The 27,326-nt window shown below is 44.0% G+C and overlaps 1 protein-coding gene across 1 annotated transcript; it reads right to left on the reverse strand.

The window, feature by feature from the left end:
- Positions 1 to 244: 244 nt before the first annotated feature.
- SLC3A1 (solute carrier family 3 member 1) lies at positions 245 to 26,082 on the reverse strand. Its single transcript, XM_081904005.1, has 10 exons — positions 25,015 to 26,082; positions 20,715 to 20,894; positions 20,075 to 20,229; positions 16,818 to 16,943; positions 15,704 to 15,823; positions 14,408 to 14,532; positions 6,149 to 6,347; positions 3,805 to 3,951; positions 2,826 to 2,942; positions 245 to 1,204 (listed from the first exon to the last, which is right to left on the reverse strand). Exons 1-10 carry the CDS (start codon positions 25,439 to 25,441, stop codon positions 764 to 766), a joined length of 2,037 nt encoding a protein of 678 aa, XP_081760131.1. The 5' UTR covers positions 25,442 to 26,082; the 3' UTR covers positions 245 to 763.
- Positions 26,083 to 27,326: the final 1,244 nt, after the last annotated feature.

Consider the following 27,326-nt stretch of genomic DNA (forward strand, 5'->3'; position numbering starts at 1 on the left):
ATGGTTAAACCATTACAGATGCATTCCTTTTCATTATGCTAGAAGATAATCCCAAATTCTGCATTTATCTCTGCTGTCATGAAGGTAGGAGATGAAGTTTAGCCTACGCGTGTGGCAGACTCATAGTTGGAAGAGACCTGGGAACTAATTCTAGTCCAGCCGCTGCTCAGTGCGTGAAATTATTTCTGATCAGAGATATTGCAAGTAAGTGGAGACAGTGATGCCCCAAAATGACCTGCTACAGTTTTTTTTTGTTTTAGTCATTTTTATTGGCTTTTAAAAGTCTTAAGTATAGAACCTAGGATAGAAAAATAAAAAACCGAGAAACACAATACAACTGTCAAGAAAAGGGAGCATGGATGGTACAATCCAATCCAATACAACATAAAAAGGTCATTTTGAGAGTTCCAAATCTCAAGGGAGGCCTCCAAGTGTCGCTGCAAGTATTAATGTATATAATGTAATTTCACCAAATAGGATGAAAGCATCATGTTTAGCTGTACCCTGTGGCGCTCGAAATTGACAAGTGATCTTTTCAGATATAGCAGCGTTCCAAACATTTTTGTACCAAAGTGCAAGGTTCCAAGTTCTGTAAAGTTTTCCATTTTTGGACAGCTGGCAAACAAGTAACAAGTAATTAAAAATACACACACATACACACCCAAAAGCTATCTAAACACAGCATTCAAATTTGGTCCTTCAAAGCTGCTGCCCCTTTTGTAAAGAAATTACAACTCATCGATTTGGAACAAACCATTGCCACTTAGCAATACGCATAGAGTAAATTGAAGGCGCTTGAATAGCATGCCTTTTCTGCAACAAAACACTTCTCTTTGAAAGCTTCCATCTGGTGGACGGGTTCGCTTGTCCAATATTCCAAAATGAGTCCTTCTCCCTTTTCAGTTTCAACTGCTTTGGTATTTACTACTCTGCCACTGTTGACAACATTCGTGCTTAGCTTTACAGTAGCTTCGGAGGGAATACCAGGAACTGAACCCTGCAGATCTGTTACGGTCTGCAGTCCAAAATTTAGGACCACCATAAACACTTGATCTAACCCATCCAGTTCCCTCACATATGCGAAGACGTCGCGGTCATTCCAAACGTAACACATCCATCCTCTAAAAATGGGGAGCTCGTTGGCACGAATGGAACTGAGCTCTCGATACAAGCTGAGTGTAGAATTCTGTTGACTCTCTTGCTCCTGTAATGTAATGGTTGCATCCTTTAGTCAATCTCAGATGCTGAAAGTAAAATCATTTCTCATTCTATCCCTGCCTGTGACCTCGGCTGCTCCTACTCTACCACCCTCAGTCAGCCAAAGGTCTACTGCCCCCTTCAATGACTTTTCTCCTTGCCACCCCTATGCCTCCCTGCCCATGGTGCCACCTCACCTGCTGCCTTCAAGTGACACTTGTGCACATTCTTCTCTCTCGGCCTTTGTCAACCTCTCCCTGCTCTGTTGTTTCCCCATTATCTGTTTTAGACTGAAACCTCCTTGAGAGCATATGTTACCTCTAGAAGACACCATGTGCATTCTGGGCCTATGCGCAGCGTTATGCACAAGCCTCAGCTGATCAGAGGGGGGGCAATTTTAAGTGCTGTGCATAATTTTAACAGTTAAAGTTGCCAGTTATTTTTTAGCCTTTTTATTGTGGTGGCGATGTGGGTTAAACCACAGAGCCTAGGACTTGCCAATCAGAAAGTCGGCATTGCGAATCCCCGCGACGGGGTGAGCTCCCGTTGCTCGGTCCCTGCTCCTGCCAACCTAGCAGATCAAAAGCACGTTGAAGTGCAAGTAGATAAATAGGTACCACTCTGGCAGGAAGTTAAATGGCGTTTCCGTGCGCTGCTCTGATTCGCCAGAAGCAGTTTAGTCATGCTGGCCACATGACTCGGAAGCTCCCTTAGCCAATAAAGTGAGATGAGCGCCGCAATCCCAGAGTCGGTCAAGGCTGGACCTAATGGTCAGGGGTCCCTTTACCTTTATTGTGTTCTCAAATGGGCTCTCGAGTTAAACGTACCATCATTCATTTTTTTCAGGCTATTGAGTGTGTTACTGTAATATGGAAGGGAGGATAAAATACTTTCTTACAGCAACGAGTGGCTGCTTTATTAAATTGTAAGATACTTTACTCTTTCTGATAGGGCAATAAAGCATCTATATTGAGGTATCAGCAATAGGCAAATGTTAGAATAAATCAACTTACAGTGCAATCCTATACATGCCCACCTGGAAGTAAGCCCTAGTTAGTTCAGTGGAGCTTACTCCCAGGTAAATAGGTATAGAATTGCTGTACACAAATGCCATCTTAACCTCAGAAGTACGTCCTACTGAATTCAGTGATGCTTGCTTCTAGGTAAGTGGAAATCTGGATTGCAGCCTTACTTCCAAACCAGTGTGTTTCGGATTGCAGCCTAAAATAATTTACTGTAATTGTCTGCCTGTCCTAGGTAAGTGTAATGCATAAGCACACACCAATTTCCCATACAATTTGTTTCAGGCTTAATAGCTACTCCTTCCCATCAACTCTGAAGGTGGAAAGAGGGTTACTGCTCCGGGAATCATCCTGAGTTTTACTTCTGTGCATGTGAGCAGTGGCGTAGCGTGGGGGGTGCAGGGGGGGCCGGCCGCACCGGGCGCAACATCTGGGGGTTAGGGTTAGGGGGCGCAAATCCACGGGTTAGGGGGCACAAATTACTTGCCTTGCCCCGGGTGCTGACAACCCATGCTACGCCACTGCATATGAGGGGACCTCATTCAAAGAAAATAATTTGTAATTTATTTGAACAAGAGAGAAATGTGCTTCAGTCATCATACTTACCTTCACGTTTATATTTGGATAGTCGGGATTTACAGGTATCCAGGTTGAGTTGGCTTCACTAAAGCCAGCATTCAGAGTATCATCCCACTGCATGGGTGATTTTTCTGGAAAGGTTGCCTTGAAAAAACCAAGAAGACATTATTCACTGCTAATACAGGGTCACATGCAAGTCAATTGTACACAGGGGGGGGGGATGTCTATACTTCAGGTGTGGTCTGACCAAGGCAGAATAGAATGGTACTATTACTTTCCTTGATCTGGACACTATACTTCTGATGATGCAGCCTAGAATAGCATTAGCTTTTTCTTTTGCTGCTGCATCACACTGTTGGTTCATGTTAAGCTATTGTCTACTAACACTCCTAGATCCTTTTCACATGTACTGCTGGCAAGCCAGGTGTCCCCCAACCTATACTGGTGCAGCTGGTTATTCCTGCCTAAGTGCAGAACCTGACATTTGTCCCTCTTAATTTTTTTGCCTAGTTCTCCAATCTGTTAAGGACATCCTGAACCCCAATTCTGTCTTTGGAGGAATTAGCTACCCCTCCCAGTTTTGTGTCATCTGCAAATTTGATGAGCATCCCCTCAATACATACATCCAAGTCATTTCTAAAGACTCTGAACAACAACTGGCCCAGGACAGAACCCTGTGGGACCCCAGTTGTCACTTTTTTCAAGGATGATGAGGAACCATTAATGATCACTCTTGGGCTTGATGTTCTTGGACTCCAACTTGCATCAGCCCCAAACAGCATGGCCAATGGTTAGGGATGATGGCAGTCATAGTTCAACAACATCTGGAAGGCCACCAGTCCTGTTTTAGGAGAAACGAGAACAACACAGGCATTGGGGAGGGGGGGAATTAACAGCACTGGGAAAGTCAAGACGGCTTGATCATCAACGAAGGGTGAAACAGCAGCAGCATCCTCAGTAGCATGGTTATTGCATGGGGGTGGAATTCGAGAATTTCCAAACTCACATTTTCTGATGTGGTATCTTCCATTCCAATTTCTTCACCGTAATAGGTTGTAGGTGTTCCAGGAAGAGTTAAAAGAAGCATGTTGATGACATTTATGTATTCCTTCCCAATCCGAGAGGAAATTCGAGCACTGTTGGGGTTTCCAGCCTAACAGGAAAGTATATTGTTTTATCAGACTCCAAAGGCACCACCTCAATAAAAGCCATGTAGATAAGGGATGGGATATCTTTTTCCACCCACAAGCCCCAGTCCCTGATGGGAAACCTGGGGGCTGCAGGCCATTGCTGGGTGACTTTAAAAGGGGAACAGACAAATTCACAGAGGGCAAGGTTATCAATGGCTACTACCCACAATGACAATATTCCTTTGAATACCAGTTGCTAGGAATCAAAAGTTGAGGAGAATGCTGTCGTACACAAGTTATGCTTGTGGGCCACCCATGGACATCTGACCAGTGTGAGAATAGAACGCTAGACTAGATAGCATATCCTGCGAGTGTCCCGGAAAAACCAGGACATCCCATTTTTTTCTCAAGAGAGAATGGCAGACATTTCTAGTTTGTGCGGTTTCCCCCAGGAAAAAAAGTGCTTTTCAGGGCTGCAATCTCATGCGGCACCCCAAAATGTATGTTTTTGGGCACTGTGCCCCCAATACACTTTTTCAGGGGGGAATTATGGTGCAAGATCATGGTGCCCAGAATGGTCGCCGTTCTCTCACAAGAGAAAATGGGAAGATGATGTCCCAGTTTTCGCCTTCAAGGTGTGGGGGGGGGGGCGTATGAGATAGGCCTTTGGCTTGATCCCACAGGGCTCTTCTAGTGTTACTGTGTCTGGAGACAAAAAATGAGTGGAACATTGAATATGTCTTAGCTTTGTATAGTAGGACACATGGCAGCCAGGCAACAGGAGCAGGAACAGCAAGGGGAGTGGCCTGGGAAGGGTGTGTGGCCTAGAGAGAATATATACAATAAAATATATTTCCATGGAGGGCTATAGTCTAACCAGGTACTTCATAGTACAGTACATTAAAAAAGAAAGACAATGCTCATTGGAAAGGCAAACTTCACTAGTTCAATCAGTCATTAATTTCATACTGCTATAACAAGATAAATGACTGATTGAACTAATAATAATTATAATAATAATAATAATTTATTATTTGTACCCCGCCCATCTGGCTGGGTTTCCCCAGCCACTCTGGGCGGCTTCCAACAGAAATGAAAAATACACTAAAATGTCACATATTAAAAACTTCCCTGAACTAGTGAAGTTTGCCTTTCCAATGAGCATTGTCTTTCTTTTTTAATGTACTGTACTATGAAGTACCTGGTTAGATTATAGCCCTCCATGGAAATATATTTTATTGTATATATTGACTGAGTGCTTACATGTTTTTTAATCACAGCACTCAATATTCACAATAAAGCTGGTTTAATATTGCTTTCCGCTAAAATAGATTTTGCTCCAGCAGAGCAGAGGGAATAAATTGTTCAAAGGCCCCTAAATACAAAGCAATGGTGAAGTCTAATTATCAAAGCCAAATAAACCGTGTGCGACAAAATATTAAATTTAAACAGCAGGGTACCTAATTTTTTCTCACAAAGGTACAAAATGGAGCACAAACATACAAACGCAGTGTCATCATTTTGATCATTTGAAAAGTTTTCAGTATTCTGCTGTACTAGGGGAGAGCCATGGGACTGACGCCTTATTCTCAGAAGGGTTTTTGAGGGGGATTTTTGCTAAACCTCAAACTCTCACCATTGTATAACCAAAGCCAGGCCAATACACTTTTCATCCTGAGACAAAGGACAAGATGGCTGCCCCACCATTTGATATACAGAAGTCAACTAGACTGGCAGCTGACAGCAAAGCGTTCTTTACCACACTTGAGGGCCGCAGGCTAGCTTGGAGGATGCAGAACAAACAACATGGGACAGACAGAAAGGCCCTCCAACTTATCGTCACTGCTCCCTGCCCCCTCCACACCCCTATCCACCAGCTCAGACAGCTGCCTCACTCTGCCAAATGGTAGGGTCAGCCCAGTGGACATGGCATACCACCTTTCAAATGCGGCGAAGGGGTTAAAAGCAGCCATCTTTAGGAAGCCTGCAGCTCACTGGATGTTCTTAACTATTTCTGGGCCTCACTCTGCCTCACAAAATATTTGTGGACATATAAAGGGATAACCACCCTATCAATAATGCTGTGATAAATTTAAAGGCAAGAGAGGATGCAAATATGATTAAATAAATAAAACAAGCAATTATTTGGCCACCTGCAAATGTCATAAAAGGTCGTGTGGCAAGCTGGGATACGATCATAAACCATCACCAGAAGCTTACCGCCCAGTTCGGCCATTTGCCTTCCGGCATATTCTTCATCCACAAAGACACAATTTCAAAAATGCCATTTCCTGATATTTCTTGCATGTTCATGAGGTAGAAGTTGAAAGGGAAATCTGCTTCTTGAATAAAAGGTGTCCCATAATACATCATGGTTCTCTCAACGTCATCATGGTCATTTGCCTCCGTGCCCATAAATCTTGAAAAGAGGACAACATCTGTTTGGTTTTCTTGCCCGTGGTTTTCAGAAGTGGCATTCATTTGATATAACAAAACAGAAAATGGAAAACCTGCCACAGGACTTGATAATAGAACACGGGGCTTTGATTCTCTTTGAATCCCAATAATGATTTACATTTTACATTGCAAAGTTCTCACAAGGCAATGTAACAATTACTGGACTGAATCCAGACTCAGCATGAACAGAGTTATGCTTGTGGTATATTCCCACAGGTAGAAGGAGAGGGGGAGCTCCTTTGAAAAGCAGCTTTAGGGAGTTGGTGAACCATCCATAACAGTTTAAAAACTGTTTACCTTTTTGTTTTTACCATACCAGTACAGGAGATGGCCCAAGGGACTGCAGGGGGAAGGGGTGATCAGGAAAAAATGCCTTCCCACTGCCTTTCCTCCAGCAGGAACCTTTGCTGGATTGGAGTCCCTCTAGTGCAGCCTTTTTCAACCTGTGGGTGCCCAGATGTTGTTGAACTACAACTCCCATCACCCCTAGCTAGCAAGGCGAGAGCTCAGGGATGGTGGGAGTTGTAGTCCAACAACATCTGGGGACCCACAGGTTGAGAACCGCTGCTCTAGTGGTATAGCTAGATCATTTAAGACTCTGGACTTGTTGGTCTTATGGGAGCTCCTCTCCTCAGATAGCAGTGTGTGTTATTTCACTTCTAAATGTGGTAAGCCAACTGCATTTGAGGGGGCGCTCTTGTGGGGCCAGAGACGTCTGCCCCAAGTCCTGCCCTGATGGTACCATTGTTGGGATCTAGGGAATCACATCCAGCGCTTTCCCCCAAGGGTACGCAGTACCGGCACCTCTACTTTTTTTGGTTAAAAAGTATGACACTGTAACAACTTCATGGTGAGTTCCAGCACCCATTTTCCTAGGGGGGAAAGCACTGACATCTATCTCAAAATGACTCTTAAGGCATCTCCTCTGTCTGTGCTGAAATTCAGTTCTTCCATATCTGAATTGTTCCGTGCTGAAAAATGTTCATCCCCCATCCAGAGTAATTTATAGTGCTAGAGTCAACTGAGAAGAGCAAATAATTGGAAGGGGACTCCGGTCAATAAACGGATGGAACTCTGTAATTTCACTTGGGCCTCTGAAATCTTCGCCAAACACAATAGGCCTCTCAACAGCTGGAAGGGTTAAGTACACTGAACATCAAAAATGTTCTAATTCCACAGGAGTTAGACGCTGAGTACAGCTGGTGCCAAAACACAGCATTCCCATTCTAGGGACATCTTTTAGGCCAGGGATGTCCAACAGGTTGACCACGATCGACAGGTTGACCCCCTGTTGTGAGAAGTCGATCGCAGACGATAGCAGGCTCATTTTTGTCTGCGGGGGGAAATGAGCATTTGGCCCCGCCCCTCCCTTTTCCCTTTATCTGCACACGATTTCAAGAAGGGAAGATGGAGTTTCCACTGGAAGGATGACATTGCTTATAGATTGATGTTGCAGCCCCCCCCAAAAAAAAAGCCTCACCCAAAAAAGCTCAACAACTTTGACCTGCACCCCTAAAAAAGATTGACGATTTAGATTTTCCTCTCTAAAAAAAGCTCAAGAACTTTGACCTGCCCCCCCCCCAATGGGTAGATCACTTTCAGTTTTTTATTCTGTGAGCACATCACAGTCTTTTGGGAGTTGGACGTCCCTGTTTTAAGCTAATGCGATACTTATCATTATCAAGTGCAGTGATGAAGGACCAGTTGCAACTGGACACTGAACTGTAATGATAAATCATTAAAACACGTGACTGTATACCGTACTTACTTGAATACACATTGACAGTACAACTGGCTGATCATTCACCTATATCAGGTTTTGGCTAACCTTTGGCCCACCAGATGTTGTCACGTTCTCCTTTGGGCCCCATCCTCCTCCCTGTTGAGTTCCGCAAAGGCAGCACTGAGACCAAGACCCCATCCACGCTGCACATTTAAACCGGCATCATATCTCTTTCAACTGTCATGACTTCCCCCAAAGAATCCTGGGGGTTGTAGTTTGTTAAGGGTGCAAGGGTATTGTTAGAAGGCCCCTATTCGCCTCACAGCTAAAGTTCCTGTCCCATTAAACTTTAATTAGTTTAATGTAAATGCCCAGTGCACTTCCTTCTTTAAAAGTCTCACCACGGCAGAGGATTTCGCGCAGCAGCTAAGAAGGGCAGGAGAGGCAGCATCTTCCCAAAAAGAGTCCTGGAGCATGCGGTTTGTAAATCAAAAATAAGGTTTATTTACAAAACACCAAAAAACAATCCTGGCGACGAACCACACATCTCAGCAAAACACACACCCAAAGGGAGAAGGGGAAGAACAAACAAACAGGGGGACTATTTATACAGACTCATGTTCCTGGAAGCCTAATGACCTCCAGTTGCTCAGTGATTAGAGCGTTTCTGCTACTCTTTTAACCCTTTGATAGCAACACCCCCTCTCGCTCGTAACACTGAGCTGTACCAACCTTAATACAAATTTAAACCTGAACAGAAACATTTATGAGATTGCGGACTCAAAGCTTTTGTAAAACCGTCTGCGAGATTTTCTTGGCTTGGACAATACTTTAGTTCAATTAAACCTTGTTTTACACTTTGGCATACATTTTGATAACGGATATCCAAGTGTTTTGTGTGCGCCTTGAATTGACCTGATTTAGCTAGTTTAATACAAGGTTGATTGTCTTCCCACACTCTGATAGGTAGGGAACATTCTCCAAACAATTCTTGTACCAGTTGCTTATAAAATTCCAGTTCTCTACATATATCTGATAACGCATTGAACTCAGATTCAGTTGAACTTAAAGCTATAAGTGATTGTTTTCTTGATCTCCAACCAATTAGTGCATTTCCAAATTTTATCGCCATTCCTGACACTGATTTTCTATCTGGTCCAGCATCTGCCCAACTGCTGTCGGCCCAACATTCAAGTTGTGTGCTGCCCTCTGCTGATAGTTTTAAGCGAAAGCTTTTGGTAGTTTGGAGATACCTTAAAACTCTTTTTACTCCTTGCCAAGCATGCATTGATGGTTTTTCAGCTTGTCTACACAGCATGTTGACAGCATATGTTATATCGGGCCGAGTCCACTGTGCAATGTGGAGTAGACTGCCTATCGCTGACTGGTAAACCCCGGGATTACAGAACTCTGCCTTTTGCTCAGTTTGAGCATCCTTTGTGCAACTTAACTCCATTGGGGTTTTAACACCAGCACAGTTGTTCATTTTAAACCTTTCCAGCAACTGCTGGATTTTAGCTTCTTGGCTAAGCCAATAGTTACCATTTTCATCTTGCTGAATTTTAACTCCTAGATAAACAGATACATTGCCTAGTGATTTTATCTGAAACCTTTCTCCAAGCTTTGTGGCAAATTGTTGTGCAAGTTTATCATCCTTTCCACTGTATAATAAATCGTCAACAAATATCAAAACTGCTTCTTGTTCACATCCCGAGCCTTTTAGATAAAGACACGCATCTGCTGCGCTCTTTCTGAACCCCATGCTCTCTAGAGCATCGTTTAAGCAGGAATTCCAATTACGGGCGGACTGTTTCAACCCATAAATGGATTTGTGTAGGCGCCAGACCTGGTTTGGCTTGTCTCCTTCAAAACCTGGTGGTGGTGTCATATAGACTTCCTCCTGTAAGTCTGCATTTAAATAAGCCACATTGACATCAAAATGAAACAGCTTATTTCCCTTCTTAGCTGAAGAGGCTAGAAGCATTCTTAATGACTCCGATCTTGAAGTAGGGGCATAGATTTGAGAATAGTGAACACCTTTGCGCTGCGAAAACCCTTTTGCAACTAGTCGGGCTTTATATTGCAACTCTTCAGTAGTTGTGGGCTTTAAACGATATACCCATCGACAACCTACAGCTTGTTGCCCTTTTGGAAGCTCTGTACTTGTAAACACACCGAGAGACTTCATTGAAGCCATCTCTTTTTCCATTGCTTCCTGCCACTTTACGGCTTCTGAGCTTGGAAGCTGTTGTACTTCCATATAGCTTTCTGGCTCACACTGTGCCATATTTACGTATACACTTGTCACCTTAAACCGCTCTGGCGGCTTGCCCTTCGTGGCACGACTTGACCTGCGCAATTGCTCCTCTTGTGCCCCCTCTGACCGTTGGCTGTCAGAATCTGTCTCAGACTTTATGTCTGGACGTGCCTCTAGGGATAAAGACCTCCGTTTAGATACCTCCCTTGGGCTTGGTGTTGCAGGTGACCTGCTTTGCTTTTGCTGTCTGCTAGGCCTACTGACTGGCGAAGTTGGAGCACTCCTAGATTCTGGCTTTTCTACCTTAGGAGAAGAACCTCGTGCGTGATCAGAATCTGCATCTGAACCATGTGCACCATCCCTTTCTGGCTCATCACTCTCTGGACTTTCTTTCTCAGCATGAATGCCTAAATCATCTCTCAAAATGTCAGGGTTAGCGTGTAAGTGAGTCCATCCGGACTGCTCACAAAAATCAGCGCTCCTACTGAGGACCACTCTTGTAGTATCCCCATCTGGGTCCACAAACCTCCAAGATTTGGCATGTGGTTCGTACCCGCAAAAGATGAGTTTCCTAGCCCTTGGACTTCCCTTTTTCCTTAACGCTTTTGGGATAAGTACATAGGCTTGAGATCCAAACACCCGAAAGTAATTAACTTTGGGCTTCTTCCCATATAAAGCAAAATAAGGCGTAGTATCAATTACCGAATTATATACTCGGTTCAGAATATGAGTAGCCGCCTGCCAGGCTTCCGCCCAGTAACTCTGAGGAAGTTTAGCATCAAACAACATAGAGTTTGCCAACTCTTGCAGAACCCTATTTTTACGTTCGGCCACGCCTCCTTCTTGGGGGGAATAAGGTGTAGACAGACGATGCTTAATTCCCTTTTTCTTAAAGAAATTCTGCAACACAGACCCGGTAAATTCTGACCCTCTGTCTGTCTGAAAAGCAAGTACTCTAGTACCGAATTCAAGTTCTACTGCATGAACCCAATTTTTAACTGTTTCTGCAGTATCTGCTTTTGTTTTGAGAGGAAAAAACCATGTAACCTTTGTTTTGTCATCCGAGAGACACAGTGCATACTTTGAACCTCCCATGCTAGCAACAGGCATTGGGCCACATAGGTCCATATGCACAAGTTGGAATACTTTGTCAGATTTCCTATCTGAACTGGGATAGCTGCATCTATGAACCTTCGCACTTTTGCATGCAGTACAATCCAAATACTTATTACATTTGTTCAATTTGCACCCTTCTGATAATTCAGGTTGCCTTTTAACATACTGAAAATTAATATGCCCTAAACGGCGGTGCCATAAATGAACACAAGAATTATGGGTAGGCGTGTTCACACAACCAGCATGAACCTGTTCAACTTCATCTGGACTTGTCTCAAAATAATATAACCCATTTCTGCATTCCACCTGCAAAAGAGATACGTTATTCTTTGAAATAGTGCAAACCCCATTTTCAAACACAGTTTTAAACCCATTTCTATCAAGTTCTGACACAGACAAAATACACCCCTTCAGTCCCTTTAGCACGTAGGCATCAATTTCTGTTTGCAAACAATTCAAGAACACTGTGCCTACAGTCTCTAAGGAACGTTTAGTTGAATCTGCCATAGTCACAACTTTAGGGGTTTGCAAATGTCTGCAATTCTGCAAACGGACACTAGATGGCGCCACCAGGTGGTGAGATGCACCACTGTCGATCAACCAGCGTAGATTGCTGCCTTGGCCACGCCCTTGCATCAACGCCATTGCTGAAGCCATGTGCTGTGTGCTGTGGGAGTAGCCACGACCTCCTCCTCTTCTTCGACGTCCCCTGGAACTCCTTGTCTGGTAACTAGGGGTAACGGCCTTGTTGCTGTCTTGACCAGGTTCACGTGTGCAATTCCTGATTAGGTGGGAAGGGGAACCACAGCGAAAACAGTGTCTAGCTGCAAAAGCATTTACTGTGTGCTCAAACTCAGCATCAACACTCTTAGGCACAGCATAACTCCCCTTTAAAGACAAACCTCTTTCTCTTTGCCTTTTATCCTGTTCATCCGCAAGCCGAGAAGAAATGTATTCAAGGGTTAATTCAGTTGAAGGCATAGCTTCCAAAGTTAGAGCTAGAGTCTCATAGCTTTTATCAAGAGAAGACAACAATATGTATGACTGCTGCTCCATAGAGAAAGGAATGCCCAGCTGTCTTAGTTGATTAAAGGCAGATACCATTTTGGCAATATGTTCTTTCACACACGCTCCCGGTTGGAGACGTAAATCAAACAAACATCTTGTAGCATGGATCTTGGCCCCCGCAGTGTTTCTGGAATTTAACCGCTGCAGAACCGTCCAGACCTCATGCGTGTTCTTTAACTCAGAAACATAAGGCATTTGCTCTGGTCCCACTGCCAAAACTAGTAGACCTTGGGCTTTCCTGTCGCGTTTCTGTGAAGCTGCTGCTGCTGCTTTGGCTTCTGCAGACGTGTCTGCAGCTGCCTGTAAAGGCGGTGCTTCAGTACAGCTCCACAACTCTTTTGCTTGCAACCAAACCCTTACTCTAGCCTTCCAATCTTGCCAATTTTTCCCATTGAGTCGCGTAAACGGGACAGTAAAACTTTCCTGGGACTCTGCCATTCTCCCTGGGGCTTAGGAACGATACTCACACACCTGTAGACCGTCTCCCAGCTGCTGAGGTGGCTCCTTGAGGAATCAGACGTCTTCCAGCGAGTACAAACTGCGCAGTGCCTCTTTAAAACTTTTCTAGGCACGTTGCAGGACTCAAGCTGCTTTGGAGGCTTTCGTTGTCGGCAACCGCTTCTGTCTTCACTCCAGTCCTTGCATAAATCACTCTGAACTGCTCTCCTTATCTCCTTCTTGACGTACAAACAACCATAACCTGTCCCATTAAACTTTAATTAGTTTAATGTAAATGCCCAGTGCACTTCCTTCTTTAAAAGTCTCACCACGGCAGAGGATTTCGCGCAGCAGCTAAGAAGGGCAGGAGAGGCAGCATCTTCCCAAAAAGAGTCCTGGAGCATGCGGTTTGTAAATCAAAAATAAGGTTTATTTACAAAACACCAAAAAACAATCCTGGCGACGAACCACACATCTCAGCAAAACACACACCCAAAGGGAGAAGGGGAAGAACAAACAAACAGGGGGACTATTTATACAGACTCATGTTCCTGGAAGCCTAATGACCTCCAGTTGCTCAGTGATTAGAGCGTTTCTGCTACTCTTTTAACCCTTTGATAGCAACAGTTCCCCATGGTTCAACAGTCAACCCCTCTTCCCAGGGAACTCTGGGAACTGTAACTCTCTGAGGGGAATACAGGACTCCTAACGACACTCAGCACCCTAAACAGATAACACATCCCAGGATTCTTTGGGGGGAAGCCATGGCTGTTTAAAGTGGTGAGTGCGGATGGGGCCCAAGGAGGAGGAAGCTGGGCAGCCAGCACCACCCGCTGGACTGGATGTAAGAAGGCAGGTAGTTGGGGGCTGGCTGAGAGCAAGCTGGGTTTGATGGGGCAGTGCCCCATTTGTCCTAAAAGGCCAGACTTGACTGGCAAGCCATGACATAACTAATAGGGCCTCCCCTGAAGATCGTAGTCATGAGTAGGCAAACTAAGGCCCAGGGGCCAGATCCGGCCCAATCGCCTTCTAAATCCAGCCTGCGGACGGTCTGGGAATCAGCGTGTTTTTACATGAGTAGAGTGTGTCCTTTTATTTAAAATGCATCTCTGGGTTATTTGTGGGGCATAGGAATTCGTTCATTATTTTTCTTCAAAATATAGTCCAGCCCCCCACAAGGTCCGAGGGACAGTGGACCGGCCTCCTGCTGAAAAAATTTGCTGACCCCTGACCTTAGTGGATTGCCAGGTCTATATGAGAGAAGGCATTCTTGCAGATGGTTCCAGTGAGTTCCTGGGATGGGATGGGGACATTCACTCTTACCTGCTAACGTTTTCAGACTGCTTCCTAGGAAAAAGGGGTGACTTTTACCATCACAAGAAAAGGATAAGAAATGAAGACGTCGTGGTATTGTTGTTACCTGTATCTTCCAGGCTCACTGCTGAACTTATCCATGGTGTGCCGAAAACTGCGGACAATATCGTGCATCCCAACCTGGGTGGTGGTGTAGTCGTGATACAGTTCAGAATAGGCTGTGATAGTGTCCTTGAAGAGCAATAGGATATTTGTCATTACTCCTCTTCCTAACTTTCTAGGCCCTTCTAGGCCCTAGACATCTGAGACAATGGCTGCAATCCAGAATGTTCCTCTCAGAAGGTGTCCTTTATAATACTACAACACTTCTTCCCGCTCCCTCCCTCAAGTTATAAAAGAACTGTAGTGTGGGTGCTGCTTCTTCTTTTTTTAAAAAAGGGGGGGACCCTAGAATGTTGAAATAGATAGATCAGTCTATTTCTGGCCTGCACTGTTTTCACCACCACTCACTCATAAATCCATTCCGTTCAATTTCTGTATTAATTTGCAGATTTGTAATAAAAAATGAATCTTTCCTTTTAAATACATATTTAGATTTTGTTTTCCATTTAAAAATACATTTCTAAATGTATTATCTCCCAATACATTTTAACATTTAATATAAGAGCTGCATCAGAACATTCAGGAAGTCCAAAGACCAATGGATGACCAAGTTCTGATCCACACGTTGGCCCAGGAAGTGCTGACTAGGTCAGTTCCTACTGCAATTCACAATATTTAAAACTACCTTTTATTTTTGTACATTTATATCCCACCTTTCTTCTATCATGGAACCACAGGTGCAATATATATATGGTTTATAGGAGTTCATGAATGTCTAGCTAGAATTGAGTCCTATAACTTTCCAAAAGTCCTGGAGGCAATGCCCAAGAACACCTGAAGCTAAATAATACCACTGGTCCATCTCTTCCAGTCCCAGCTGTAGCCTTCCAAGGTCTCTGGCAGAGGCCATATGGACATAGGAAGAGCCTTGCTGGATCTGAGCAAAGGTCCATCTAGTTCAGCATTCTAACAATGGCAAGCAGGTGCCTCTAGGAAACCATAAGAAGGATGTAAACCCAACAGCTGACGACCCCCCCCCCCCGTTTCTCCACAACACATGGTGTTCAGAGCATAGCTGTCAACTTTTCCCTTTTCTTGAGAGGAATCCTATTCGGAATAAAGGAAATTCCCTTTAAAAAAGGGAAAGGTTGACAGCTATGGTTCAGAGGTACATTGCCTCTGAGAATATAAACTGCCTCTGAGCCTATTCAGCTAGGACAGCTCACAAACAAAATGTAAGAAACCCTCATCGGTCCAAAGTGTATACTACTGTAAGAGGACGAAGGAGAAAAATTGTTACCGGATTTTGGGATTTATTGACTTGAGGCTCATCTCTCAGATGCGTTGCTTCTAGCAGGAATTTGACCGTACTAATGCTAAATCCATCGACGCCTTTGCCGAGCCAAAATCTGATAACCTCCTAAATGGATAGAAGAGGCAGAATTGTTTTGTGTTATGTCAGAAATCACAGCAAATACATTTCATATATTTTTAGTTTCGTAAAAGAAATGTAGATTGGCTTAAAGCTCTGTCAACAAGAGGTGTGGGGAACTTTTGGCCCTGCAGATGTTACAGAGCTACAGCTGCCATCATCCCTGGCCTTTAGCCACGCTTCCTGGAGCTTGTGGGATCTACAACAGGGACTCCCAAACTGTGGTCTGCAGACCATTCGTGGTCCACAAGGTTCACTCAGGTGGTCCATGGAGTGTCTGTAAAAGTACAGGGAGGGAGGGGCCGCTTGGAGAGAGTTGCAGTGGAAAGTAAAGACCTTTGTGCTTCTTCTCCATGCTAATTCTTCACTACAAATCTCCCACTCCTGGAGCTGTTTTTTCATAAAAGCAGCTTCTTAGCTTTTAAGACATGGCTGCACACCACGTGTACTTTAGCCCTTATTATGGACACTCAATAGAGGAAGTTTACTACCTTATGATAATCATGTGTGATTATACAAGTTGCAGTCTTATGATGAGATTTTCTGCATGGAACAGGGGAGTGGACTGACCTAAAACAGATATAGATCTGGACAGAAGGAGTTTGATTCAGAGAAGTTGAAATCAGGACAGGAAGTTAGTCATGACTAACCATGATTCCAATGGGAGCTAAGTGCAACTAGCACCCTCTGGATTGTACTCAAGGTCAGTTTGGAAACAACAGAGTGATTTTTAAGTAAAGGACTTGAGAGCACTTCCATAGTGTTTCAGTAGAATTATTCAACCTAGAGCCCTTCAAAAATTGTTAGAAGAGCTGGCTTTTGAAAAATAATAATAAAGCAATGATATCAACAGGATTTTTAAACATGCTCATTATTCTCCATTATATGATATATAGCAAAACAGGCAGCATCAACAAATCATATTGTGTGATCCAAAGACCATGTGCATGCCTTCGTGATCAGAATGCAATTGATTACTTACATGAATTTCTTCTTCAACATCTGGGTTACGAAAATTTAAATCCGGCTGTTCTTTTCCAAACTGGTGGAAATAACACTGGTTTCTCACTTCGTCGTACTGCCAACTTGAGTTCCCCAACACGCTCACCTGATTACATAAGGCACACAACATCTTTTTAAAAAATCAGACTATTTAGAATCATCGTTGTTATAATTAAGGATGCGCATTAAAGTCAGCCGAGGCCCAAATCTCAAATCAGGCCTAACTGGTGGGATCTGGGCCTCGTTCAAGGAAAGTAAAGATAGCCCTGGATAGCTACTGCCATCCAGGGTTGCCAGAGATCAGCACCCCCACCTCTCTCGCTCCATTCTACAGTGTTATTGTGGTACCAGCTGCAGCTCAGCACCCAGTGCGACCCTCAAATTGCCTCTGCTCTCCTTGTTCCTTCTTCTGTATGTTAAAATATGTGCTGGAAGTGTGTGTGAGCCGCTGTGAGTGTCATTCGTGGAAGAAAGGTGGCATTCAGGCATTTCAATAAATAATGCATGCAAATAATCAAATTAATAATAATAATAAAAAAATAATAAAATTTTATTTCTATCCCACCCACCCCAGCTGAAGCCAGGCTCAGAGTGGCCAACAACAATAAAGGCAACACAGTTCACATAAAATAACAATCAATCAATTGAAATGCATTCCAAAATCAATTCGAAATCAAATTAATGGCAACCATTGGGAAATAGTGGGGGGGGGGTTTGGGGGGGGAGTCAAGAACTCAGAATGGGGCTGCCACCTTGTCTTATGCGCGACTTTTTCTGGGGTTTGCACCTTTATCATAGAAGTCGACAATTAAATCAGATAGTCGCCCAAAGGGGCAGCTTCCAAAATGGGCAGCAGGATAACACAATGGTCTGGACTGATTTCATTTATATATAAGCCAATGAAATAAAAAAAACAAATGTGCAAAACATTTGGGTCCTAGCTCAGTTGAAGAGCACCTGCTCTTCATGTCGAAGGCTCCAGCTTCAATCCCTAACATCTCCTTATGGGGCTGGGAGAGATCCTTGTCTGAAATGCTAGAGACCCGCTGCCAGTCAGTGTAGCCAATGTAGATGGGGGTTGCAGTCCAGCAATGTCTGGAAGCAGGCATGTTGCCTATGCTCCGACTCAGACAAAGCAGCTTCCTATGTTGGTTGGTTGGTTGAATTTAATTTTTGTTTTTTAATTTTTAATTTTATTTTGACAAAGTGATAATCATAAATAAATAAAGGTAAAAATGTGCACCCCACCACCGAGACCATTCCATTGTAACTATCCAACCTCCCAAAATTTCAACACTTCTTGCGATGGTTTGACCCCTTTCCATTTTAACAGTACAAATTCTACAAACACCCTCCATATCTCCTCAAAATAATTTCTCCTGCATATTCCCCATCCTACCTTAAAGGCACATGTTAATTTATCATTAATAGCTATATCCCACACCTCTTTATACCATTCTTCCATTTTATATTCTGCTTGTATTATATTCTGCTTGTATTATATTATATTCTTCCACTTCCTAGCTATAATAATGCGTGCAGCTGTCAATAAATTTGTGAGCAAGTCCTTCCTAGCCTGCAAACCTTCCACCCCATTGTAAATTGATAACAATGCCACCTCTGGACTTTGGGTCAGCTTTAACCCAGTGATTTCTGTTATCTCCTTAAACACCCTCTCCCCGCCCTCAAATGTATGTATTTACACCTCCTGGCATCCCCTCTAACATAGCACCAAATATTCCTTGTTAGCTTCCTATGTTTGTAAAGCTCATTTTACAAAGTGCCAACACACTACAGGGCAAAATGTTTAAAATAAAATTACTTCTCAATACAGATTTGTTTGCCAAAACCACAATTTGTGCTCTGGCCTGAAACACGTTGAAGGGCATGTTACGGCAAAACAGGGCAGTGTTTTCTGAAACTGTCCTCTGCAGCCGTTTCCCAAACTGCTCCAGCCTCAGATTAAAATGTGGGAAATGAGAGCAGAGTTTTCATCCTAGTGAAACCAGTGTCTGACATCTTTGCATTACAGAAACAGAAAAGAGTGATCTAACAATGAGCCGGTTTGTTTGATTCTGATGTCATGTTTGGCAGGGGGAAGAGACAGCTGTGATGAGGAGGCTCCTAGGCTGGTGTGCCCACTGGAACAAGGGGTATGTCACAACGAACTAGCCATGCGAAATGTGTCGCTTCCTGCCAACAGGTTTCTACAGAGAGCGGCCGAAAGTAAGCCAGAAAAGCAGACTCGAAAAAGAATTAAGATCAAACGAAGCAGAAAACAAGCAACAGCAGCTAAAGCTTCAACAACCAAATCACTTACGTGACACACGTGTGCTTGGGAGGGCAAAATATCTCATAAGAAGCTGAATTTCACATCTCTTGTTTGTTTGGAAATGCTTGCTGTTTAATAACATCACAACGCTTACAATGCTATTACTGATTAACAGGTTGATCCTAAATGTGTTTAGTCAGAATTCACTCCCTTTGACTTATTCCCAAGTAAGTGTGCACAGGACTAAACTCTTAATTGATAGAGCATTCTATTGGAGTCAGTGGACTTTTGTTCCCAGCCAGTGTTTTCGGGAACAAAGTATTCTGTAACCATGTGATTTCACAATTCAAGTTTGCGTGCGTGTGTGTGTGTGTGTGTTCTCATTTTGAGCTGAAGTTGCTATTGCAGTAATGCTGCTTAGCAAATTATATATATTATGTCTATATGTATTATACATATGTTAATAGCAGTCCTAATGAAATCAGGCTACATAAGAGGAGATGACCTGCTACAGCCAGACATACCGTAAATGTGAATGGCATTTACTGGGAAAGCTGAGCTGCTGTGATCAAAGCAGAGGTTGTTTGCAAGAGCAAGGAGGCTGTCTATCATTGAGGAAAAAAGGGAGACCAATACTATTTCATAAGGGGAGCATGCTAGATCAGGCAAGTGCCCATCCAGTCTAGCATCCTCTTTTGTCAGTGGCCACCCAGACGTTGCAATCGGGCCCTGAGCGCAAGAGCAGTCTCTCCTCTTGTGGTTTCCAACAACTGGTATTCAGAAACATATTGCCTCTCATCGTTATACCTTATAACGGGTGGAGAACCTCAGGTTCAGGAACCAACTACAGCTCAACAGGCCTCTCTGTTTGGTCACTGTTTGAACCACATGGTGTGAGGCTTATGCCTACATTGCTGCATGTTTTGTTTGTTTATTTTTGTGCTATCAGAGTTTTCTGTACTCACCCAGTTATTTGGTGGTTTGGTGGTCCCATTGGTATACGTGCAGTTATGCCAGATGTAATAATCCGCGTATTTTTCAGTCCGATTGCGACTAAGCTGAAACCAGTTGTGCTTGTCACTTGTGTGGTTAGGTATTAGATCCATTATCACTTTCAAACCTTGCGCAAGAGGATGCAAAAAAACAGCCTGTCAAACTGCACACACCTGCATTGTTCCTAGAAGAGAACTAAGTCGTTGGCTTTGATTGAGCAGGTGCACAATAGCAGATGGGGGATAATCTTGCTTGTTTACTGTAAAGGCTTATTGAAAAGATTACTGAGCTGAACCATCTGAAGCACTGGGACCAAGTTGGGGGAAATTGTTACCAAAAATTGCTAAAAGGGCTTGTGAAGATCCAGTTCTGAAGATCAATGGAGTTAATTAGCATCTAATAAACTCTACTAAGCATTTCACAAAACCAAGTAAAACATAGCTTGGATCCAATAAACTGCAGAATGGATCTTTCTCGCTCCCTGTTGGATGAGCAGCAGCAGAGATCATTCCACATGCAACTATACGGTTTTATAATTTTAGGGGGGGGATATCAAAGCACATAAAAACAGCAAATGAAACAATCCAGAATAAAACATAGAGCAAAGCCCACCTTTATCGTGTATCGCTGCAACCAGGTTTTCAAAATCCTTCATGGTTCCAAACATCGGGTCTATGTCTCGAAAGTCTTCTATGCCATATCCGAAATCTTGTAAGGCAGACTTGTAAACAGATGTGATCCAGATTGTTTTTACATTTAGATACTGGATGTGGTCCAGCTTTTCTTGGATACCTAGGTAGGGAAAATAAAGGGGAAGGAACAAACTGCCGTAACAACCAGTGGGGTTAGCTGGTTCAAATTCTTGATGGTCGGCAAAGTTCACTCCTTCTGCATCTTACAGGATAGTTATGAGACCCAAATGAGTTGTGGGGGGACGGGGACACTAACACTGCCTCAAGCTCCTTGAATAAAAGGTGGGTTAATAACTAACAACAACAACTAATGCTGCACTGCAGAACATTGCTCCTGCCTTGTGTTTGAACCAGCCAACCTGTTAGGACCTCTTCCAGGATATTCCATTCCATCCATCCATCTGATTTTGGCCAGTTCCCCCACTCCTTTAGCAAGCAGCTCCCTATGTTCAGTACCATCCCATTCTGGAAGATCTCCCAGACCTCTGAAGCAGCTTTTGGAGACCACAGAGAGAAGTGATGGATAGGAGGAGGCAGGAAAGTCTGCTTAAGTAAACTTCCTTCCATTCTTGGTTCACATGATCCAGAATCCAATATCAATAACATAGGGTAAGGTTTGGAACTGCTGCTGTTCCTAACTTGTTCAAGTGTTATAACTCATGAGGGATACTTCTAGGAAGCCTCTCCTTAGTCTTGGAGTGGGCCATCTTAGGGTATGGTCAGAAGGCAAGTGAGGTCACCACCTTGTTGAAGCTAAGCAGGTCTGGCTCTGGATAGTGTCTGGATGGGTGACCACCAGGGAATTCCTGTAGGCCACTGGGGTTCCATGGTGGAAGGAAGGCAGGATGTTGCAAGCAAATAAATAAAATCCAATGTTTGGATTGCCAGTCCCAGAGATAGAAGGAGCAAGATGGATTAGCATCACCAGTAGCCATGGGACTTGGCAGCAGGCTTTTGGGGGAAGGGTGAGGGGATGTGGAATGTCCTCCCATTCAGAATTAACTAAACGCTGACCAAGGGGGTCCAAGTCTCCATGGCAGAATAATTAATTCCTAAGAAGCTTTGGTGTTGCCTGAGAATAGCTACAGTATCCCTTTTTTTTCTTTATTAGGAATGTAGGGTATTTAAAAACAACAACCCCCCAAACCACCCTTCTAGATCTTTTAACTTCATGAAACATTAACGGGAAAGATTTCTAAGACACGAGACTACAGTGGTACTTCTAGTTATGAACCTGAACTCGTTCTGGAGGTCCGTTCTTAACCTGAAACTGTTCTTAACCTGAGGTACCACTTTAGCTAATGGGGCCTCTTGCTGCTGCTGCGCCGCCGGCACATGATTTCTGTTCTCATCCTGGGGCAAAGTTCTCAACTTGAGGTAACTCTTCCAGGTTAGCGGAGTTTGTAACCTGAAGAATTTGTAACCTGAGGCGTTTGTAACTCAAGGTACCACTGTATAAGAATAATTTCAGGGCCAAAGTCCAACTTCCTATTTTCCGTTAGGTAAACTGCCTTTTGCCTTTGCCTTCACTATGACTGTTATTCTTCTTCCAGTTCCCAAACCTCTCTTTATCTTCACCTTAATCAGGGCTGCTACACATTCTTCAGATACAAACAGTTGCCTAGTAGCTTTGGGGTCATCTGACATTGTATTCCAGAAAAGGACAAGCAGTGAGCTGCAGCTCTTACCTTATATTTCTTACCAAATATTTTTGAGCGTTTATTCAAAATATGCATCTCCCACTTTTGCAAAATGCAGCCAACAGTAGCAAGGCTAATGCTGCTAGCCAGAAACAGAACGTCCCGTAATGATCTATTTCTCTTTCAAATAAACCAGTTTTGATTTAACACCAAAATGAATAGAAAGGAGGTGCCAAGAAAAGGCTCATTAGCTACTTGGGCTTCATCCACACCACATATTTGAAGCACATTTAAAGCACCTTCCCCACACAAATAATCCTGGGAACTGTAGTTCACCTATGGCAGAACTACAATTCCCAACGCCCTTAGCAAACTGCAGTTCCCAGTATTATTGGGAGCAAAGGGATGTGCTTTAATGTATGGTATGAACACCACACAGCCCTCACCTCTGAAAGTGGAGGACCCTGGAAGTCTACTTGCAATTCATGCCCTCAGTAAAAAGGCGGGGCTATACAGGGCTGGAGGAGACTCTTGAGAGTCCCATGGACTTCAAGAAGATCAAACCACTCCATTCTGAAGGAAATCAGCCCTGAGTGCTCACTGGAAGGACTGATCCTGAAGCTGAGGCTCCAATACTTTGGCCACCTCATGAGAAGAGAAGACTCCCTGGAAAAGACCCTGAGGTTGGGAAAGCTGGAGGGCACAAGGAGAAGGGGACGACAGAGGACGAGATGGTTGGATAGTGTTGTCGAAGCTACCAGCATGAGTTTGACCAAACTGCGGGAGGCAGTGGAAGACAGGAGTGCCTGGCGTGCTCTGGTCCATGGGGTCACAAAGAGGCGGACACGACTAAACAACAACATACAGAGGAAGCCTTAAGGCAGCCCTTCGTACCTTGGTCTTTGGGGTTTGGAGGATTAACATTATGTACCTTGGGGGGAAATGAATAAGCATTACCAGCCCACAAACATTGTCACAAGCTGGGCTTTCCCCAGGAGGCTTATCTAGCCATAGCTCAGTGGCAGAAAACATTGCTCTTTGGGCAAAAGGTCCCAGTTTCAATCCCAGATATCTTCCCAATTGGAGGAGTTGCACTGCAGAGCCACTGCCTGTCTGATATGGAGCTAGATGGACTAAGTGACCAGTTAGTCTATCTAGCACTGATGGTCTCTAGCAGCATTGTGAGGAGAGAGGCGAGAGAAAGTTGCCTTCAAAATTACAAACGCTTTCATCCCTTATTCCCTAAATATTATTTTTTACACATGTGCATCTATGCTTTTTAAATTTACCTGTCCTCCCTTTACTCAATGGCATTTCCCAGCCAGCACTGGCTATGTGAAGAACCTCAAGGGCTTGCATGGGGGTTGGGGTTGGGGTTGGGTATGTGTTTGTGTGGATAAATAAATCCTGCAACATGAATGCAAGAAAATCCACATGCACGTCAGTGAAGGATGCTCACTGCAGTGGACCAAACCCATTTCTGTTAGGCTTCCCCAATTTAGAGGACAAATCTATTTTGCACACTCAGCTTTTCCTCTCCCCCTGACCTGGCACCCCGGAAGTAGCAGGGGTGCTTTTTACTAATATGGTCTGTCTGTGTGTCTTGCCTACTTGCCTTCCCAGCAGAAACCGTGCTAGCACACCTTGCTCACTGCTCACAAGGTGTGTGTTCATTTTCCTGCACTCCCCCCAAAGCTAGACTGCCCCCTTCAGGTGTGGTGGGGGATGAAGCCCCACTGCCAACAGTCACATCTCTTGCCACTTTACAATTAAAGCACTCACAACCATTTCAACAGCCATGGCTTTCCTCAAAGAATACTGGGAACTGTGGCTTTTTGAGGGTGCTGGGAATGGTAGCACTGCCAGGAATCACATAACAACTCTCAGCACCCTTAACTGCAGTTCTCAGGGTATTTTGCAAGAAACCACGACTGTTAAAGTGGTGTAAGAATGCTATTAAAACGTCCGGTGTGAAAATGACTTAATGTTGAAGTTATGATTTAACATTCCACCTGATTTCCTTTCCTGCAGGGTCCCTTATTTTATAACTTCCTTGTCTCATAGATTGGGACATATGTCCACAATTTTAGGCAATAAAGCTTCAAGATACATTTTAAATTTTTAAAAAAATATCCTGGGTCAGGAAAACTCATTCTCCATTACTTTGACTAGAACAGAAAAGGCTAAGATATAGAACACTGTAAACAACTAAAAATTTTGGCAGGATTTGAGTAACGCCTGTAATGTACTAAAAACTAAGGTGAAATGGATTACTGAAAGAAAAACAGAGAAATTATGTGATGCAGTAGGAAATGTTTGATAATGGGGGGGAGTCTAAGAATTCAGAGGGATGATTATGATTAATGTTTTAATTCAAATGTAGAATGTAAAACTGAATAAAAAAGATTTGTAAAAAAAAAAAGGAAGGAAAAGGCTAAGATATATTCTTACAGCCTGTGAGACCACCATCTTGCCGACTCAGCTGTGAGTCCAGGTAGTGACTGTCTGGGAACCATGATGGAAGAAAGGCAGGATAGAAATGCAAGGAAACAGAAGATAAAATAAGTCCGACACACCTACCTTTCAGATCGCCATTCCCATCGCTGTCGGTGTCCTTAAATGACCGAGGGTAAATTTGGTAGATGGGGCTGGCTTGCCACCAGCCAAGGCATTTGGGGGACAGGGCAATAATGGCAACTGTAGCTGCCACAAGCACCAGCGAGGATGCAATGATCAACCAGAAAAGTATTTCTCTGGTAATTTTATAGCGTGCTTGAGATGAGAACTGGAGGAGCACTTCTTTGGGCATCCCCGCGTAAGGCCTCACTGGTAATTTTTCCGCCGTTTCAGACTCTATGAAAAGAGTACATGTTTTTGGCAACCCATCTTGGCTTGTGGCATCGGCCTCTTTTTCCTCCAGCTCCTCGCTTTGAACAAACCCGTTGTTCTCGATGCCTTCATTTTGGCCCAGCTCGAGAGAGACGGCCCGGTCTTCTTTGCCAACCATTTCTCCTCAGTCCCTTCTCACCCCTCTCAGAAGACTCGGTGCAGTTGGAAGAAGGTGGGGCAGGTGGCGGTGGGTGAGAGAGAGGAAAAACCTTTGGTCGGTGAACGAGGAAGCGTCATTAATCCCTGGTTTAAAAATAAACCTGAGAGACCAGTCCAAAGTCTGACCCAGATTAAGAGCATTAAGGGCTTCCACTCCTCTGCACAAAAGACTTTTCTTCGCAGAGGGGCAAAATGTCGCAAGAGAACAAAGCTCCAGCTCATGCCAACCAAACTTCAAAAGAAAATAGCCTAGCGTTTCAGGAATGGAGGTACTTGAAGGCGGCCACTTCTGGGCAAGGCTCGTGTGCATTTAACACTTGCATGCCAGGCAGCCATTCAACAACAAGCAAGGCCTCTGCCCATTGAGTCACCATGCTGGAAAATGCTGCATCTGTTGAATACCTGCTGTTGGCATTCGCTGGGTGGGAGAAGAAATTCATTGCCCAGAACTTGGGAATGTGGGCAAACCATAATTTTTCTCTCTCGTTCACTCAAATCTAACCACTCTCGCCAGAGTGGTGCACACTCTGGTTATCTCCCGCTTGGACTACTGCAATGCACTCTGTGTGGGGCTACCTTTGAAGGTGACCCAGAAACTACAACTAATGTGGCATGGCAGCTAGACTGGTGACTGGGAGCAGCTGCCGGGACCATGTAACACTGGTCCTGAAAGAACTGAATTGGCTCCCAGTACGTTTCTGAGCACAATTCAGAGTGTTGGTGCTGACCTTTAAAGCCCTAAATGGCCTTGACCCAGTATACCTGAAGGAGCGTCTCCACCCCTATCTATCAGCCCAGACACTGAGGTCCAGCTCCAAGGGCCTTCTGGCAGATCCCTCACTGAGAGAAGTGAGGTTGCAGGGAGCCAGGCAGAGGGCCTTCTTGGTAGTGGCGCCTGCCCTGTGGAACAGACTCCTATCAGATGTCAAGGAAATAAAGAACTATCTGACTTTTAGAAGACATCTGAAGGCAGCCCTGCTTGGAAAGTTTTTAATGTTTGATGTTACATCATATTTTTAATATTCTGTTGGGAGCTGCCCAGAGTGGCTGGGGAAACCCAGCCAGATGGGCGGAGTATGTATGTATGTATGTATGTATGTATGTATGTATGTATGTATAAATATATCATCATCATCTTCTTCTTCCTTCCATTGCTTTCTACATCGTATTTATTCTTGTCAGGGTCATAGCCACATTCCAGTTCCCTAAGTTTGTAACTTTAAAAAATTAAGTTTTTAGCCCTTTTTATTTGTGGAGTTATAAGGAAAGTTATGCAAGCAGTATTTGGCTCAAATCAAGCAGGAGGGGAGCATGCTCTTGTACTTTGAGTTTTCCACGGGCATTGGGTTGTCCACTCTGTGAACGGGGTCCTGGATTAGTTGGGCCACAAGCTGATCCAGTTATTCTTATAGCCCTATGTTCTTAGACATGTGAGTTTGGCAGCAGGGTGAGGAGGCCAGGGCACCCAAACTCTGCCTCTCCCTTCCTTGATCCACTCCTTGAAGCCCTCAATAAATTAAGCCAGCAAACCGCAAAATAGATAGAATGTGCAGATAGAATGCCGGAGCAGTGGGGGTGGGGTGGCTTTCCACTTGAGTTTTAGACAGTCTGTCACATGTTGGGCAGAAGTTGTGGGTGTGTCCAAGGAGCAAAGAGTTCCTGGCTATCCAGGAACAAGTTCGTTCCCACAAGCGGGACCCAAGCACAAGAGCGCTCTCCCCTCCTGCTTCATCTGGGCAAAATTCTCCATGCATAACTTTCCTTATACGTAGCTCCACAAAGCTAAAAATCAAAATAAAATCTCCCTGCAAGGAGTAAAGTAGCACATCAAGGAGATGGCTGCA

The sequence above is a fragment of the Podarcis melisellensis genome (assembly GCF_964234715.1).
Source record: "Podarcis melisellensis genome assembly, chromosome: 3".
Lineage (NCBI taxonomy): Eukaryota > Metazoa > Chordata > Lepidosauria > Squamata > Lacertidae > Podarcis > Podarcis melisellensis.